Source organism: Athene cunicularia (assembly GCF_003259725.1).
Source record: "Athene cunicularia isolate RWA chromosome 2 unlocalized genomic scaffold, athCun1 chr2_part1, whole genome shotgun sequence".
NCBI classification, from domain to species: Eukaryota; Metazoa; Chordata; class Aves; order Strigiformes; family Strigidae; genus Athene; species Athene cunicularia.
Genome location: NW_020799095.1, coordinates 49567859 through 49586215, shown reverse-complemented (window position 1 = coordinate 49586215; position 18357 = coordinate 49567859). Strand labels below are relative to the sequence as shown.

At 36.4% G+C, this 18357-nt stretch overlaps 1 protein-coding gene across 1 annotated transcript in view; it reads left to right on the top strand.

Annotated features, from left to right (window-relative positions):
* Nucleotides 1-18357, top strand: part of LOC113477308 (solute carrier family 12 member 7-like) — a 52785-nt gene that overhangs the window by 25632 nt on the left and 8796 nt on the right. The window contains exons 10-19 of the mRNA XM_026843551.1: nt 16-190; nt 1704-1822; nt 2785-2883; nt 5077-5196; nt 7216-7320; nt 10592-10760; nt 13599-13794; nt 14124-14293; nt 14442-14573; nt 16173-16280. Of these exons, the coding sequence (XP_026699352.1) occupies nt 16-190; nt 1704-1822; nt 2785-2883; nt 5077-5196; nt 7216-7320; nt 10592-10760; nt 13599-13794; nt 14124-14293; nt 14442-14573; nt 16173-16280 (1393 nt within the window). The remainder of the gene's footprint in view (nt 1-15; nt 191-1703; nt 1823-2784; nt 2884-5076; nt 5197-7215; nt 7321-10591; nt 10761-13598; nt 13795-14123; nt 14294-14441; nt 14574-16172; nt 16281-18357) is intronic.

Genomic DNA, 18357 nt, shown 5'->3' with positions numbered 1-18357 from the left:
CTTCCCTTCCCTAAGGTTTGGAGAAGCAGTTAATGGAAATCTGGTGGTTGGTACACTGGCCTGGCCTTCTCCATGGGTTATTGTGATTGGTTCATTCTTTTCAACGTGTGGTGCTGGTCTCCAGAGTCTCACTGGTGCACCCCGTCTGTTGCAGGCCATTGCAAGAGATGGCATTGTACCATTTATTCAAGTGAGATTTTTTTTTTTTTCTTTACAATACTTCAAATATGGCTTATATTGTGACAAGAAAAATGAGGCATTGTATCTACTGTTCCTGTAGAACTGTGAGGAAAAGATTTGGACTTCACTTCTAATTGTGTAGGATGATAAATCAAGCTACTGTAGGGCAAAGTTTGAACTTAGATATTTCTGTGCAATGGAATTTAATTATTTTTGTTCTTGCACACAAAAGTTAGTGGTTCAAAAGAAGCAACTAACAACTGAACTTCAGATTCCAGGCTATGTTTACAACTTGTATTTCTGAACAGATTTGATTTAATCTTACTGTGGAACTGTGTGATGATTCTTGTATCATAGGGATACAACCCTAATTTTTATTCATTCTTGTAGGCTAAATGAAGTCAACAAAGATGTAACAGTAGAATTCTATCCCATGACTTTCAACATTAAGATTGTTGCGACGTCCTTGTGTGTGTTTTATGAATAAATCAATATTTATTAAAAATAAATAATTTTTCTAATGGAAGTGAGTAAGGGAGCTGACAAACTGAAGAAAAGAGAACTCTTGCTGGAAGATATTTAACACAATTGCTGGGCTGAATCTGGAAAAATTAGAGAACTAGACTTGAGTTGGATATAAATAAAATTCCAAAAGCTCATGTCTAGAGGGTGAAGCTGTGATTTCTGTGGTGAAGTTTGGAGTTTGAAAGTTTACCTTAAGTTTCCAGGAATAACCCAACAGTTTCACAGCTCAACGATAACCTACCAAGAACATGTTCAAGTAGAAAAAACAGGCTTATGTCTGAATAACTATGAATACTTTGTGCACAGAGTTAGGGGACAGTTGTCAAATTTAACACACAGAAATTGTAGATGTCGCAAACACTGAAGGTAGCTAGGGCTGAATTTAGGAGAACAGGCTGTTTTGTATGGAGAGATTCCTGAGGATGATTTGGAGCATTTGTTTGGTTTTTATATAGTTTTTCAGAGGCTTATATAAATATTTTGATAGACCTAAGTTATGTGAGGAAACTTATGATTGAGTGTGCCCTACTTTACCCACACCTACCTCTGGAGTCTTAATCAGATGTGTGCTCTAGGTCATGGTCTCACATCTGAAGTTGGTGTAGGATGTTATGTTAAAAATGGGCTATTACTCTTGGTGAATAACTTAAGACTGTTCAGAGATATTTATAATTATCTTCAATGAGGGTTAGGTATAAAATAGCAGCAACTTGGTCTGGTTCCTGAGTTTGGGGAAAGCCTACAATGAGTCAACACATTGATGTGTGACTTGAATAGAGACTTGCTCGGGTAGGATGTGCCTCGAAATATTAGTAAACACTTTTCATATTGGAAATGCATGTATTTGCAATTTTGTTTCTAGCTTTTTTTTTTTGTAGTATAGATTGCTTCATTTTTCTTTAACTAATGACTCTTTTTGGTTCCAGTTAGAGTTAATATTTTATAACTATGTAATTGACAGCTTTCCCTAATCTTACTGTTTACTTGAATTGAACTAGGTATTTGGTCATGGAAAAGCAAATGGGGAACCAACTTGGGCTCTGCTCCTCACTGCTGGAATTTGTGAAATAGGGATTTTGATAGCCTCATTGGACAGTGTAGCACCAATTCTTTCAATGTAAGTATGAATGTGGTGTTTTGTGTTAAACAGTATTTAATTTTTAAATTAACTAGGTAATTGTTTTTCTTTTTTAAATAATACATGCTAGACCTTGTTTTCTAACAAGCTATGTTCCCATTTGATCCTGGAGATAATATGAAATGACAAAATGTTTTGACAGGAACTAATTTCTATGCACAAAAAACTTTTTCCATAACAGAGTTCTTCAATGTTAGTAAAAAATATGTTCAACTTTTAAAAACACAGATTTTAAAATAAAAATTCCTGCTATTTTAGATCAAGTGCATCTAATAGAGACAGACAAAATGATTGAATGTCTTAGGGTATGAACTGAATTTAAACTTCCAAGAAAAAGTCAGTAAAATAATCCCATGTGTTACGGGTTGACCCCAGTAGGCAGTTTAGCCCCACACATCTGGTCACTCACTCCCCTGCAGTGCAGTTGGGGAGAGAATAAATAAGAAGGGTAAAAATGAGAAAACTCATGAGTTTGAGGATACCCTTGGTCAGTTGTGGTCAGCTGTGTCACCTCCTCAAGACTTATTTGCTGACAGGGCAGCAAGAAAAACAGAGAAGGCCTTGATGCAGTGTGAGCACTGCTCAGCAACAGCTAAAACATCCCTGTGTTATCAACACTGTTTTGGTTACGAATCCAGCACATAGTACCATATGAGCTATGAAAAATATTAACTCTATTCCAGTCAAAACTAGTACATCTTGATTGTCAGTTGTTTGCTGTTTTTTTCTAAAATCTTTGAGGCTTTATATTGTGCTAATACTGTGTTTTGAGGCCTAATATTCTGCAAGTATTAATTTAATCTACATTTTGTGTTCTCTTGGCTGCTGTGAACATGGTGTACAAGTTCCTGCCTACCCTGTTTTGGATTGTGTTCAGCCTTTTAATACAAATCTGTCTAGTTAATTTCCTATTGGAAAATGTTCTCTTTTTTTATTAACAGGTTTTTCCTTATGTGCTATATGTTTGTAAATCTGGCTTGCGCAGTTCAGACGCTTTTACGGACTCCCAACTGGAGACCTCGTTTCAAGTTTTACCATTGGTAGGGAATATTCCTTCATTCATAAGAGTTACAACAAATTATGCAGCCACAAATTGTTGATTTTCTTGCAATAATAAAACAAAATCTCTGTTCTGACTTAAGTGAGTTGTAAGACAATTCGTACACTGAATACTCTCAACAGCATTTGTTTTCATGCATTTGGAATAGGGCTAGTAATAGCTATGATCATGAAATCGTGACTAATACAGAGGATTTCAGAAGGGACCATGGGATGACATATAATATTGTTTATAAGCCAAGAGATCTTATGAACATGAGAGAAGGAAGATTAAAAAAATCTTTTATATATAGGTAGGGAGAACTAAAAAGTTCAGGGAGGTTGGTATGGTTTTCATTTTAGTTATGCCAAAAAAATGCAGAACCAAAACTTCTTCAGAAAAAAAAATCTCATCTAACATTAATTGTCTCTTTAATGATATGATCACTGTTTTAAAAATGTCATGTTTTAGATATTGGATTTGATAACTGAAGTAGGCGAGTGGATAATTGACAGTCAGTAAAGGTAAATTATACTAAAAGTATGGGTGTGTTGGTTTTGTTCAGTTTTTTTCCTTTTAAATGGCTTTAAACACTTCAAACTAAGTTTGAGAAACTTTGATTTTTCTTCAGTGAATGTTAGAAATGCATATAGTTAATTAATTAACAGTCATTCTATTGAGAAATTTTGGTGTGGAAATGCCTTGAAGACCAGAGTCTTTAGGAGCTGGCCTGATTCTAAGAATGTAAAGATTTCCTTATTATTTTTCTTTTTAAAGAATTGAGTGGAAACGAAATGTCATGGTTTTCGCCCTGAAAAATCATCTTGAATGTGGTCAGTAGGCACTTACTAGTTTGGCACCTAAACCTCTAAATACATCAGTACCTGTCTCCTAGTCTGTCACTGCAAACACCCAGGAGAAATGTGGGACTGCTGTCTTTCTGGGGATTTTTTGGTGGTGGTGTTTTTTTTTTGTTCCACCTCCCCTGAATAATTGGTTGTGCAAGAAGTATAGTAGGAAGCACAGAGTGGCTTAAAAGCTAAAGCAGGGGATAAGATGGAGGGTAGCAAGAGGGAGCATGGTGAGGAAGAAAAAGCGAAGGGTTGTGACATAGCAGCAGTTTGTAACTGTTTGGCAACAATTCTTTTTAATATTTTTCCCAGAGAGATCAGTGGCCAACTGACTCGCTGACTACGTAATCAGTTCTAGCCAAAGCAGGTGTTGGAATGGTTGGCTGGAATTGGGATGGGGGGTTTATTTTTTGAGTGAAATCAGAGTCTTAGGTTGGCTAAGACAAGCATGAAAGAGCAGCTGTTGTTCTTCTAGACAAACTACACTTAGACTGATGTCCTCAGAGCAAGTAGAAAGTGTTTCTTTGGTTTAAAACTGGATGCATTTGCACTCAGTACTTGTATGGTACTAAAGAAGCAAACTAAAGGTACCAAACAAAAGTTGTCTCTACTGACATTCTTTGTCAATAGAATGAAAGCTAGCTCTAATTTGGAAATCAGATGAAAAGAAATTTGTGGTGTCGTATGTGACTAGAAGTATTCACACAACTGTCCAGTTCTGAGCTAGTTTTATTGACTAATAGTGTGAGTAAACCAGATGCATAAACTTTAATCTGGCTGGAAATGCTTCTATAAGTTTTTCAGCTCACAGTCATTCTCTCTTTATAGCCTTTGAAGGATTGTTTTCTGTGTTGTCTTCTGCTGTCCTGTGTTCTTGCCTAAGATACGAGCAACAAGAGATGTGGAGAATATAATTGATGAGTCTAAACTAATCAACTGTTAAACTAATCAACTGTTCTTGCTGGAAGTAGCATAATGTTGTTTAGTACGTTTTGTGAAATTTTTTTAGCTTAAATTCAGATCAACACAACAGTAAGTGATGGCAGTGTGTTTTGAAACTGAGTTTACTTGCTGGTACTGATAGTGTTTCAGAACTGACAAATGTAGTAAGCCTATTGTTATATCTAGTTCAGTTGTATTATTTTTGTTACTCAAAGGTTCAGAAGGTAATTATTTTTTTTTTATAAACTAAAATTGGGACAATGTATTTTTATTTATATGGTAGCTATGAAATGGCCTTTGAAGAAGAAGGGCCTTTCTGGAAGTTAACTTAAATAAGAAATTGACTTTGTAGAACATTTGCATGCCTATTTAAAAAAATGGAAAAAAATGGTTTCTTTTAGGACTCTTTCATTCCTGGGGATGAGTTTATGTCTTGCCTTGATGTTCATTTGCTCTTGGTACTATGCTTTGATTGCCATGCTAATCGCAGGATGTATATACAAATACATAGAATATAGAGGGTAAGACCATATATCTTATTTATTTTATATTTAATATCTTTAACATTCAGCAAAAAGCACTTTTCTGTAAAATAGATACAACTGCAGTAATAGATTTAAGAGTATTCCTTGAAACCAGGTAAGATTCCGTCTCTGTTAAGAGTTATAAGTTTTCGGGTTCTGACTTCTCTGGAAGCTCTCTTCCAAACTTGACAGCCCAAACTAACCAAAATAAGAACCGATAAGGCTGGGAAATTTTCATTTGAGTGGAGATTACGATGTAAAGTTTTGGCACTTCAGGAACATTATCTTTTAATATTATCAGCAATTGTTATAAAACTTACCTTATTATTAGCTTGTGCTAAAGCCCCAAAACTGCACTCTTTTGTGTGCATGTTAGCACTTGTAAGAATGAATCATACTGAACATTCCAGAGTACCCACTGAAATTTATTTTCTGTGGGCTTAGGTAATCTTGAAATTGGAAGATACTTTGAATTTGTATGCATTTGACAAAGCGACATATACAGAGTCACACCTGTAACAAATGATGTGCAAGTAGGAGACATAAACAGCATGCTAAGTTCCTTTAAAAAAAAAAAAAAACCCAACCTAAAAAAAACCCCACCACAAAACCAAAAACCCCCAAGTAAACAACATATACAAACACTAGAGGTGATTATGATCGATAATGTGTGTGCTTTCCCTTTCTAAGGAAAGATACCCAATGCTGAAATATTCTAGTTAAGAAAAATACTAAGATCTTGGAGCAGGAAAATGAAATGATGCCAGTTGTTTTGATGGGTGATTTAAGCACAGGTCTTAAGTGGATCAGCTGGTATAAACCTTGTGGGTTCTCCATATTTTAATATCTCCGTTTCCAGATTAAATGCTTTAGTGGATTCTAACAGCTCCATTTACTGGGTTAATTGTAAGGAAATTAATTTGCCTATTTTAGCCAGGAAGCCAGACTGGATAACAGTTCTGTTTGTATATATAGGTATGCACATTCATAAAATTATATCTACATCCAAATTCATATACAATTCTTTACATATGTTAGCACATAGCCAACACATCTACCCAGTAGAGATTATTTTTTGCAGAAACTTAACTTCTTTTCTCCCTGCCTTTACAAATGCAGGGGTTGATTTGTCTGTGGGGAAAAACTCACCCTGAAATGTTCTTAAAAACTGCTTCCTGGAGAAACCTTAGGTTTTTATTTTATATTTTGGATGACTAAGTAGAAGACACATGATTGCGCTGTCTGTCAGGGTACATTTTGATTGTGTTGTTCTTTAATAGCTTTTGAAATCAGTTTGGTTTATTTAATCTAAATTTCTAAAGAATACTAGAGGTTCAGTGAGAATTCATGAATGGAAGTAAGAGGGGGAGGGCAAGGGATGTGGACCCCTTGTAGAATCCCTATAAAGGGAAGTTAGAATCCCTATAAAGGGAAATAATGTGTTAGCCTAAGAGTTTGTTCTTATTTTTTGGCTGCCTGGAATATAGCATACCTTTATATGGGGAGAAGGAGGAGTGAAAGATGTAGAGAGATGAAAAGTGATCAAAAGGGTCAATAAAGGTTTAGGTTCATCTGTGAGAGAAGCTGGGAAGGGAAGGAAGTGGAGAAAGCTGTAGCGGTGGTGTTGGGGGGAAGGTATAACACACTAATCCATACAATGTCAAGTTTCACTTGTTCATTTTGCTTCTTTAAAACAATTCCTTCTAAGTAGCCCTCGCTTATCCTTGTGCTTAAAAGCAGTTTAAGTAGTTCTCATGATTACAAAAAGCTTTTGAAGTATGAATAATGTAGACCATAATAAATATTCATAAATACTTAATAATTTTGTTGAAGGGACCTGAGACTGCTTCATCTTGATTAGTTTTATTTCTTGATTTAAATCGACGGATTTTTTTTTTCATGCATTCATGCAAAAAAGTGTGTGTTTTATTCCTATAATCTGGTGTGTGAGAAAAGGTATTTAATTTGTATAAATAAATGGGACCCTGTTAATTGAATTTCTTTTGCACCCTGAAGAGCGGAAAAAGAATGGGGTGATGGAATTCGAGGACTGTCTCTGAATGCAGCTCGCTATGCTTTGCTTCGTGTTGAAGATGGTCCTCCTCACACCAAGAACTGGAGGTAAGTCCTACACCTTCCAAGGTCACATAATTCTTGAAATATGTAAATCTCTTGGGAATACTGCTGGTAAAGCTAATGGCCAAAGTGAAATTTACCATTAAAATAATGTTTTAACTCGGGAATGGCAATGATATCATTGCAATGGTATTATTTTACTGCAATAGAATGCAATTTATGGTCAGCATGTAATCAACTTTGAGAATATGGGCAAACTAACTCAAATTTAAATCCATGTGGTGTTGATATATTTTTCTAAAGTACAGAAGAATTTTAATGTTTGATTTACGAGACTTTTCAGATTCAAAGAAGCAGTTATCATTGAGTCCCACTGTCTCTATAGAATAAATGGTGCAATTCCATAAGATTTTTTTTTCTCTTCTATATATGTTTCCTCTGAAATTCGTTGTATAAATATACAGGAGAGTATTTCTTTAAATGATTTTTTTTGTGGCAGTCTTTTTGATATAACTTCATTTAATAGAAACACTTCATAAATTGTTTAGCTATCATTAAAACAATATTTCATATTTGCTGTCCCTTTGTATATAATGGGGTTAGATGTTCACTACTATTTTTGCAATATATTCTTTTTACTTGTTTAACTATCAGTTAACAGCTGACAACACAAAAAAGTAGTTAACATTTAAAAACAAAAGGATGTTTGCATAGTCACTTCTGATGAATATAATGCAAATCAGAAGAACTCTTGCTTGGTGGAACACACAAAAAAGAAACTCACTGAATGTGATACTTTAATTATAGTCACTGCTTTGGGCATATACACATGCAGTGTTCTTTTGCCCTAAGTGTAATTGCATTATTTTACCATTTGACATGGGACTGATGCACATAAGCAATTAATATGAAATACATGAGCTACTGACTTTATCTGTGTCTGAATGTGGCATCTTGGGAGCAGCAGTATAATGTAGTATTGACTAAGAGCATTCCTGTTAAATATCTGACTTTGCTTCAGGTCCAGATGAGTTTGACTGGATGGCCGGGCCAAAAGAGTTGTGGTGAAGGAAGTTAAATCCAGTTGGCGGCTGGTCACGAGTGGTGTCCCCCAGGGCTTGGTGTTGGGGCCACTCCTGTTTAACATCATTATTGATGATCTAGACGAGGGGATTGAGTGCACCCTCAGTCAGTTTGCAGATGACCCCAAGTTGGGTGGGAGCGCTGATGTGCTCGAGGGTAGGAAGGCTCTGCAGAGAGACCTGGACAGGCTGGAGCGATGGACTGAGGCCAGCTGTGTGAGTTTCCATAAGGCCGAATGTCGGGGGCTGCCCTTGGGCCACAACAACCCCCAGCAGTGCTACAGGCTTGGGGAGGAGTGGCTGGAGCGCTGCCAGTCAGAGAGGGACCTGGGGGTGCTGATTGACAACCGGCTGAACAGGAGCCAGCAGTGTGCCCAGGGGGCCAAGAAGGCCAATGGCATCCTGGCTTGTGTCAGCAATAGCGTGGCCAGCAGGGACAGGGAAGGGATCTGACCCCTGTACTCGGCACTGGTGAGGCCGCCCCTCGATTCCTGTGTTCAGTTTTGGGCCCCTCACTACAAAAAGGACATTGAATGACTCGAGCGTGTCCAGAGAAGGGCAACGGAGCTGGTGCAGGGTCTGGAGCACAGGTCGTATGGGGAGCGGCTGAGGGAACTGGGGGTGTTTAGTCTGGAGAAGAGGAGGCTGAGGGGAGACCTCATCGCCCTCTACAGCTCCCTGAAAGGAGGTTGCAGAGAGCTGGGGATGAGTCTCTTTAACCAGGTAACAAGTGATAAGACAAGACGGAATGGCCTCAAGTTGCACCAGGGACAGTTTAGACTGAATATTAGGAGGTATTTCTTTACAGAATGGGTTGTTAGGCGGAACAGGCTGCCCAGGGCAGTGGTGGAGTCCCCATCCCTGGAGGCATTTAAGAGTTGCATTGGCATAGCACTGAGGGATATGGTGTAGTTGAGAGCAATCAGTGTTAGGTTAATGGTTGGACTGGATGATCTTCAAGGTCTTTTCCAACCTTGATGATTTTGTGCGTTATCCTTCTGTTGTGTCAATGTTATTACTAGAAATGGACCATCTCATTATGTCTTAAACTGCTGGTTTTGAGGTGAGAAGTATGTTCCAACTCTTCATTGGTCTTTTGAATTTGTAATAATGACAGGAAAATTATTAAATATTGGTTTGGGAAAAGTAAGCAGATTGGATATTGGTTAAAGGAAAACAATGCATCCTCATCAAGTTGAAACGGATCTTGTATTGCTATCAGTGCAGTTCAAGGCATGACTGTCCTTTTGAAAGGACCTATGCAGGCAGAGGAATGGCTTGACAAAGTACAAAGTACAAAGTCCAGTGCCTGGGACAGTCATGTTCAGTGCAATAGTACGAGGCTGGGAAGCTGTTCTGTTGTAAAGGACCTGTGGTTTCTGTTAGATAGTAAGCCAGCAGTGTGTCTTGGCAGTGATGTGCTGGACTGCATCAGCAGGAGCATAGCTAGTATATTGAGAAGTAAATATCTTTGGAAATAATATTCCTCTTTTCCCAGAACTCCTTAGAATACATCTAGAATATTTCATTCAGTTTTAGGTACCCTAATATAGAAAAGACATCAGTAAGCTCGAGTGAGTGCAGCAGAGAACCACTAAGATGATGTTTGGGGTATATAGGAGCATATCTCTTGTGGGGAGAGGCTGAGGGAGCTATGCTTATTCAGCTTGGAGGAGGCTTACGGGGAACATGAAAGCTGATACAACTAACTAGTAAACATCTAGTACCTAAAAGGTGGTTACTGAGAACATCGAGTCAGACTTCTTACAGCAGTATATGGTAGGAGAATGGGAGAACATGATAAAATGGAGGAAGAAAAAAAATTAAATTGAGATGACAGTAATTAAAGCATTGAAGGTTACCCAGGTGATATCTTTGTCTGTAGAGGTTTTCAAAAACCAGTGGGATAGAGCTGTAAACAATCTGGTGTGCATTCAGTGTTTAACCACTTCAAGCAGCAGGTTTCACTACATGATTTTGGAAGGGTGATAATTTTGATTAAATAATTTTCTTGGTAGAACTATTCTTTAAGTTATCTTTTAATGATGGCTCATGTAGGCATTCTGTACCTTGAGGTGTTGTTGCTGTTGCAAATTATTACTTCCTTGCTTGATAGTTGAATGTTTTCCATTGAATTAAGCACTTAATCTGCATTTTATTGTTAATTTTAGTTTTCCAGTTCTTTCTTGCTTTTCTATATCTGTATGTGTGTGTTTAACTATTTTTCTTGGCAGACCTCAACTTTTGGTCTTGTTAAACTTGGATAGTGAGCAGTTGGTGAAACATCCTAGATTGCTTTCTTTCACCTCTCAGTTGAAGGCTGGTAAAGGACTGACTATCGTGGGCTCTGTGCTTCAGGGAATCTACTTGGATAAATGTTCAGAAACTCAGAAAGCTGAAGAGGTATGTGGAAGACAGCATACAAACACTTGTAACTTCCATTACTATTTAAATGTTGAATCTGGATAATTCATATCTTGAATTAGAGAATACTGTTTTAAAGTATTGAATAAAACATCAATTTTTACTATCAGCACAATCAGTGATTATATGTAAAGAAAAGGTTGGTGTGTGTAGCAAAAAGTTTTATAAAATTTCGGAATAGGATGAGACAATGCTGATACTTCTTAGCCATTTATTTTCTTTAATATTGAAAGCCCTGAGCTCAAACTCAAATTACATTCTTGAAAAAGCCAAGTGATAGGTTTTTAACGAATTACCTTATAAAGAAAACATTTAACAACAACTAAAAAATTTGTCTAACAAATGCAGATGTGTTTGTCCTAATTTAATCCTCTGGATATATACATGATATTATTTTTTATGTTGTCCTAGAAATACATACCAGAGCTAGGATTATGAGCAGTCTTTGCCAGAATCTTACTCTGTTACTTGACTGTAAAAACCATCCTTCTTGAGATCCTTTATTTTCTTCCTGTTTTTTTTTGTTTTTTTTTTTCCTTTCTTTCCTGTTTATCCGATATCTCCAGAGAAGGTAGGACAAGGTAGGGAAAAAAAAGAAGTTGTCATGTAATTTAAGATGACATCTGACTGTGCTTACAAACATAAGTGAATTTGATTTGAATATTTCTGGTTTTTTCTGACAACTTTTCAGTATTTACCTGTGCCACCCTATTGAAACACATAGACATTTTTGTGGGAAGCCCTTGAAAATACCAGAACTTAATTTTAAATTGTCCCCTGAGGAAAAAGGGAAGCTAATAGACTGAGCTAATGGACAAGATCCATTTTTCATACAGCTTGGACTTTTAATGCAGAGCAAGTTTCCTTTTTTGCTAGATCGTAAACAAAGTAGTACACAATTTGTTTAAATGAGTATTGGGGTGGCTCAGTATAGATAATTGTATTTGCTTACCTATGCAAACTCTCCTACTCCTAACTTCATAAAATGGGGAAATATTTTTAGAAAATAGCATGTTTCAAGTATTTTATTGAATACTATTGAAAAATTTGTTGCCTTTAGAAAGCCATTGTAAAGTGTCCAAAAGTATTGCTGTTATGTCTTCCAGAAATGGTTAATATCTTCAGTGTTGTTGAAAACAGTATCAATTGAAATGTCTACTATTTTGGTCTTCAAAGCTGTGTAAAGAATGCCTTGTGACTTATTCAGACCTGCTATCTCAAATGAGCATTTGAGATCTTGAAGTGGATTTAACAAAGCTAACTGCCTCTTTTCTCCCAGCTTTTTTTTTTTTTTTTTCTCCCTCTTGTTATTCTGACTTGTCCCTAGTGGTTTTTAAAATAACAAAGTATGAAGCCAGATGGACTAGCTGATATCATACGAAAAGGCTCCAAGAGAGCAATTAGCTTGAAAACATGGTGGAAAAAGTTTAGCAGCGATTGTGAAAGTAATTGTTATTAAGCTGTTGTTATCAACACGTGTGAGTAGAAAACAAGTTCAAGAATACAATCAGGCATCTGAAGTAAAACAAAGAAAACCTTTAAAGAGAAACTGTTTACCTATGAGGATTTGAAATGTAACTCATAGTTGGTTTAATTGGAAGTCAGCTACATTTTTTGAGAGATGGAACAGGAATGAATTTAAGGCAGACATAATCCTTGGGTTCTCTAGAAAGTCAGACCTGGTGTTAAGATTGAGGAAACTATTGCTTTTAAAATGGAAATGAAGATGAACCGTAAAAGTTTGGGCACCTGGAGGCCTCACTGGTTTTGGAAAATTTAAACTAGAAAATGTTTCTCTAAGATTTGTAGGAAATTAGGATTTATCTTTTTTTTTTTTTAGAAAAAAAAAATCTATTTAAACTGATATGCCCTCGCAGATACTGTTTGCACAGACTTGTTAACTTTGCTACCAAATGCTCTGAAGACTTTTTTCTCTACTAAAGAGAATTTCTTATGTGAAGCCACACTTAGCCAGTGCCAGGCATTCTATGATCAAATCTGTTCCTGATGGTTTTTGATAGGAATTTTGGTGCTTCCAGAATTCTAAACTTCGATGCACTGGTTCTGCCTTCTGAAACCATGCTGATCTCCCACATGAATCATTGATAATGATGGGATTTTTAAAGTCGTGCCATCCAAACATAGTAAATGTCAAAGCTAACGTTCCCTAGTCAACCTTGATACCATTCAGAATCCTACTTCTAAATTACCTGGTTATGTGTTTGTATGTTTGTCAGTGTTTAAATGAAGGGGAGCCAGAAATTAAAAGGGTTGTGGGAGATTTAATCTAGTCAGTTTATCTTGTCATTATTCAGCCAGTGATTCCAGTTGTCTCCTCCACATCTATTTTTCCATGTTGTGAGCTGATAAATAAATAATCAGCATTTTAATATCAAAGTTGTGTAAGGAGCTTTGACAGCCTCTTCTAAAGTCCTTGGCATTACATTTTCCCAAACTCTTCCAATTCCAAAACAAAGGATTTAGTATTCCAAACATATGGTGCTTAGTCAGCAGTTTTGACTTGACTTGAAGCAGTGTTAATTTATTTATCTTTGTTAATGTGGCTTTACTCATACCTTGTTCATTCTCCTTAGGAAATAAAAGGCTGAATAACTAATGTGGTGTCTTTTGGGGAGGTGGATGTTTTGGCTTTTATTTATCATAGAATCATGTTCACTCTTTTGGCATTAGCGGTTTCTTGATGTTGGTTGTACATTGTAGCTAATGTTTTGCTGTTATTTAGTGCTGTTAGTCCATATGGTGTTTATTACTAGTGCTGATGACTGTATTTCCCCATGTGTAATCTTCCTTTTTCAGAATGTTAAGGCCTTAATGGGAGTAGAAAAGACTAAAGGATTTTGCCAGATTGTGGTGTCTCCAAATTTCAGAGATGGAATATCCTATTTGATTCAGTCAGCTGGTCTAGGAGGGATGAAGCACAACACAGTCCTGATGGCATGGCCACAGTCATGGAAGCAGACAGAAAATCGTTTCTCATGGAAAAATTTTGTTGGTATGTGTTTATTGACTTCTGTAATACATTTGTAACTCAACTATGTAACTACTCTGCTGTTTGGAGGAGATGTGATGCTGAATATCCAGTGGACAATTGAATATTTCCCCACATTTGATTTCATGTGGAGTGGGTTTCCTCAGCCCTCAGTCTCTTCAACTGTGGCTTCTCTTGTTCTTTTCCTAAGCAGGTTAGTCACTAAACCCAGGATGTTTCTTTTTTGCCTCAGCAGAATCTGTGAGGATTTAAGCTTTTGAATTTAAAACAAAAACAGAAGCGGTGAATGAAACCTAGATATTCTTGATCAGATGTCTTGTTTTCCCTTGCAGACACTGTACGAGAAACAACAGCTGCTCAGCAAGCATTGTTGGTTGCTAAAAACATTGACTTATTTCCAACAAATCAAGAACGTTTCACTGAGGGAAACATAGATGTGTGGTGGATTGTTCATGATGGTGGTATGCTGATGTTACTGCCTTTTCTCCTTCGGCAGCACAAGGCAAGGACCACAGAAAATGGTTGGGATTTAATTTGCTAATAATTAATAGTTCTAAGGGTTTCTACTGAAATACTCTTTTCACCTTGATAGTTATGCATGGTGATACCAGTCGTCGTGTTACAAATTGTTATAACTTATCTTTTGGTAGGTTTGGAGAAAATGTAAAATGCGCATCTTCACTGTTGCTCAAATGGATGACAATAGCATTCAAATGAAGAAGGATCTTCAGATGTTTTTATATCATCTTAGACTGAATGCTGAAGTGGAAGTTGTTGAAATGGTATGTTACTGCATTTTTTTAAGTGCAGTTGACACTAAACTTGGGAAAAATGTATTTAGCATTTTTGAAACTAAGAGATGTGAGCCCAAATATAAAAAGGGAAAGATTGCGGTCCCACCAAGAACAAGAAGTTTTTAAAAACAACATTATCTACCATGTCACAACGTGTGTATGCACTAGTGAGTTTAATGGTTTTGTTGAGTAGAGTTGAGCCATTTTGATGTGTTAATGCCTACTTTATTTATGAGAGAGAGTTCATTCAGGAAGGAAAAAGCTTGAATCTTTAGCAGGCAGTGAAATGGAAGGCTGAATTTTCTTATTTTAATACTCCATGGCATCCAGCATGAGAGAGGATGAACATGTCCGACTCTCTCCTACTGCTGTATGAATCTCTGGAATAAGCAATCCCTAGGCCCTGTGAGAGTATGTCAGTTCTTTTTGGCATTGCCAGCCTCTTTGTCACTGAACAGCAAGACAATATAGCTACAGATTCACAAATCAAATAGTGACAAAATTAATTTTGTAACTTTTCCACTATTTAAATACTGGTCATAAACTGCCAAAGGGCTAAAGCTGTCGTCTTTCTAGACCTGCTTTTTTTGGGCATCTATGAGAAAACATCATTTCCAGCACTGAGGTGAATAGCATAATGTACAAAGTAAGGAAAAATATTTAAAAAAATTAAAATCTTTTAAACTCATTCTGAAATGGCTTGAAGATGGGGTCAGCTGCTTCAAAACTACCACCACCAGTTCCTGGAATGAACAAAACCTATCAAAAAGATTTATCATGCTAATCAGCCATAAGGTAAATTTTAAGAATAATTTAAATTACTTAGGGAAAAAATGACTTAAGAAAAACTTGGTTATATTTTGAACTAGGAAGATAAATATTTTTATTTATTTTATTTTTGTTTTGTTTACTGAGTATAAAATACTAAAGTGCTGTGTCATGTGCAGGTGAAAGATGACTATAAAGGCTCAGCCTTGGTTGGATTTTGAACAGAAAACAGTATAGGAGGCACAACTTATTATTTTCTTACGTGGGTCATATTTAACCCTGTGACAACACAGATGACCTGATACAGATTTTACATTGTATTTTAACTTTGAGCTGATGAGAGAATATATGCTGGGGTTTCTTCATAAATGCTTCTATTTGTGAATGTTTCTCACCGGTGAAAGGACAATGTTACTTAGTGGCTCTAGACAGTTTTTATGGAAATAAGTGTGCACACATGCTCAGGAGTCAGCAATGCAGACCCAGTTCAAATAAGTGCTTTCAACCCTTTCTCATTTCTGCAGCCTAGTTGGAACAGAACAATGGAAAGTCTGTCCCAAGCACCTCAAATTTAGATAAAAATCACACTGATAACCGGTATAGTAAGATAGCTCATCGTGTGAGATTGCTGTTTGAAGATGAAGTTTTAAGAATTGAGGACAGAAATGACTGATCACTTACATACTTGGGATTGTTCTGATGTCATAAGTACATCCAGGACTGTATAAATGTAGGAATGAATGTGGTACACTGTCTAAGTAATGTTCTTTTGAGTAGTACTTTTCTTCCAGTGTTTCTCATGCCAATCTCTTTTTGAAGCTTGAAAACGATATTTCTGCGTTCACGTATGAGAAGACACTTATGATGGAACAGCGATCTCAGATGCTGAAGCAGATGCAACTATCAAAGAACGAAAGGGAAAGAGAGGTAGGGACTTTGGTTTGGCAAGATGCTCTGTGAAAAATCTGAAAGCAGTATTTCTTGGCTGTGGCTTCTAATAGGTTTCTAACTAGTCAAAAGCTTTTATAACAGCGTTCCATGTTAGTTTCTCTACAGCAGGTTTCAGCAAGGCTAAAATAATGGGGGGTGTGAGAAAAATCCTTTTTTATTTGAGTAAATGTTTAAAATTCCCTGGTTTTGTTAAGACTAGTGCAAGTATTTACTAGCAAAACATTTGAGCATCAGTGTAGAATATATCCAGAGCATTTCTAAACTTGACATACAGCAGTAGTTAAAGATTATGATAATTCAACTTGGCTGATCAGCTTTGTTTGTGACTTGGCCTTCAACCTTATTTTTTAGTTTCTATATTATTTTGAATGTTTTAATTTGGAGCCAAAATTAGTCTCGCTAACCTGTAATCCTGTGATACCCAGATGGGAATGCTATATTTCCTGCTCCCTTACCCTTACTAGTCGCTGATGGTATTTTGCACATTACAGCGACAAGCTTCATGCATCTGTATTTTCAAAAGAATTATTTGTAACTTACATCTTCTTTATTTTTGGTTTGTGCTTTTATACACTCATTTATTCTGTAAACTATCCAATTATTATCAACACTTTATAGTGATGTGAAAGGTATTAAATGCTTTGGCTTTGTTATCACTTCCAGTGATTTCCCTCCTATGCCAAATAAGAGATCTCTCCTGTGTTTAACTGCTCATTGATAAAATAACTAGAATTTTTTTCTTGTGTCTTTTTTTGTCTACTGATAATTATAACTCATTTTATGTCTAATCCTTTTTGGTGTTAATCCTACAAGTCTGTGCAGTTCCTTTTTTTTTTATCTCTCCTTATTCTTTTTTTTTTCATTTCACGGGATTTTTTTTTTTAAGGTTCCTAAAGATGCCTTGTATTGCTACAACAATGTGCTGCTGTAAATCCTCATTCTGCTCATCTGTGTCATGGTAGTTTTCTTTTGATCGAAGTCTGCCTAACATCTTTTCAGTAAAGAACAAGTTTTCCTGTACTCCTTACTGAGTGTTTTTAAGTTTTTCTCATTTGAACACTAGTATTGTTCCAGCTGAGTTTGAGTGATTAATCAATCTACAGTAGGCTTTTAAGGATTTAACTTCCACATGAATACTTTACAAGTAGCCCAAGGACGTAAGGCTCTGTAGTCTATAGCGTATAAGTTGTGTTGGAGACAAAAGAATTTCTTCTCAGCTCTGTGACTTGGTTGGAATCTGCAATACTTAAAGAGTGTTTGCTTGGAAGTTTTAATTTCTTTCCCTGCCCCACCTCCGCCATGTGGGGTGTTTTTTTTTTATTATTACTCACTTTATCTGAATGCAGCCATCACCATTATAGTTTCAGTTTGGTCCTTCATATCAAGCAGGGTAAAATCTGAGATGTTGAAAATACTCAACATTGAATTTATTTCATGGTCTGAAGTAAAATCCTTGATAATTACAAGAACATCTAGTACTTATTTCCTGCCTTGCCCAAGAATAAAAGCCACATTCATCTGTTGTTTCTGATTAGCATATATTAATCTAATGCATTCTTTTGTATTTTCAGAAAACATTTAGTTATAACTTTGCTTTCTCTGGAGTTGCAAGTTGAGTATATGCACTCAGTGTGCCAGACCCTTTTTTGATCTGTTCATCTTCTTTTAAATGAACTGAGCTGTCCCTTCCAGTTTTATTGTGATTTCCAAAACATTTCTCTCATCAGCAGGACTAGTTGAAATTTAGCATTGTTTTTGTTTTCATTATCTGTCTCCAGACATTTAAATATAACCCTCATGATCCAGCTTTGAATGGTGCTTGTAGTTTTGTTTCCTGTTACCACCAACTTTTGTATTTTAATCTCACTTTTGTGCTTGCACCTCTTCAAATGACGTTCAGATGTTTGCAAAGAAGAGAATTTGTTGTTGCACAGTGTTCTCTTGCTGTTTCTTTCACACTTTCAAGTGTTCGTATCCTTGAGGAATCGCCCTCGCCCTCCTCTTCTGTCACTTTTCAAAATGGAACTTTATCTTTCCTCCCGGGGTTTTCTCA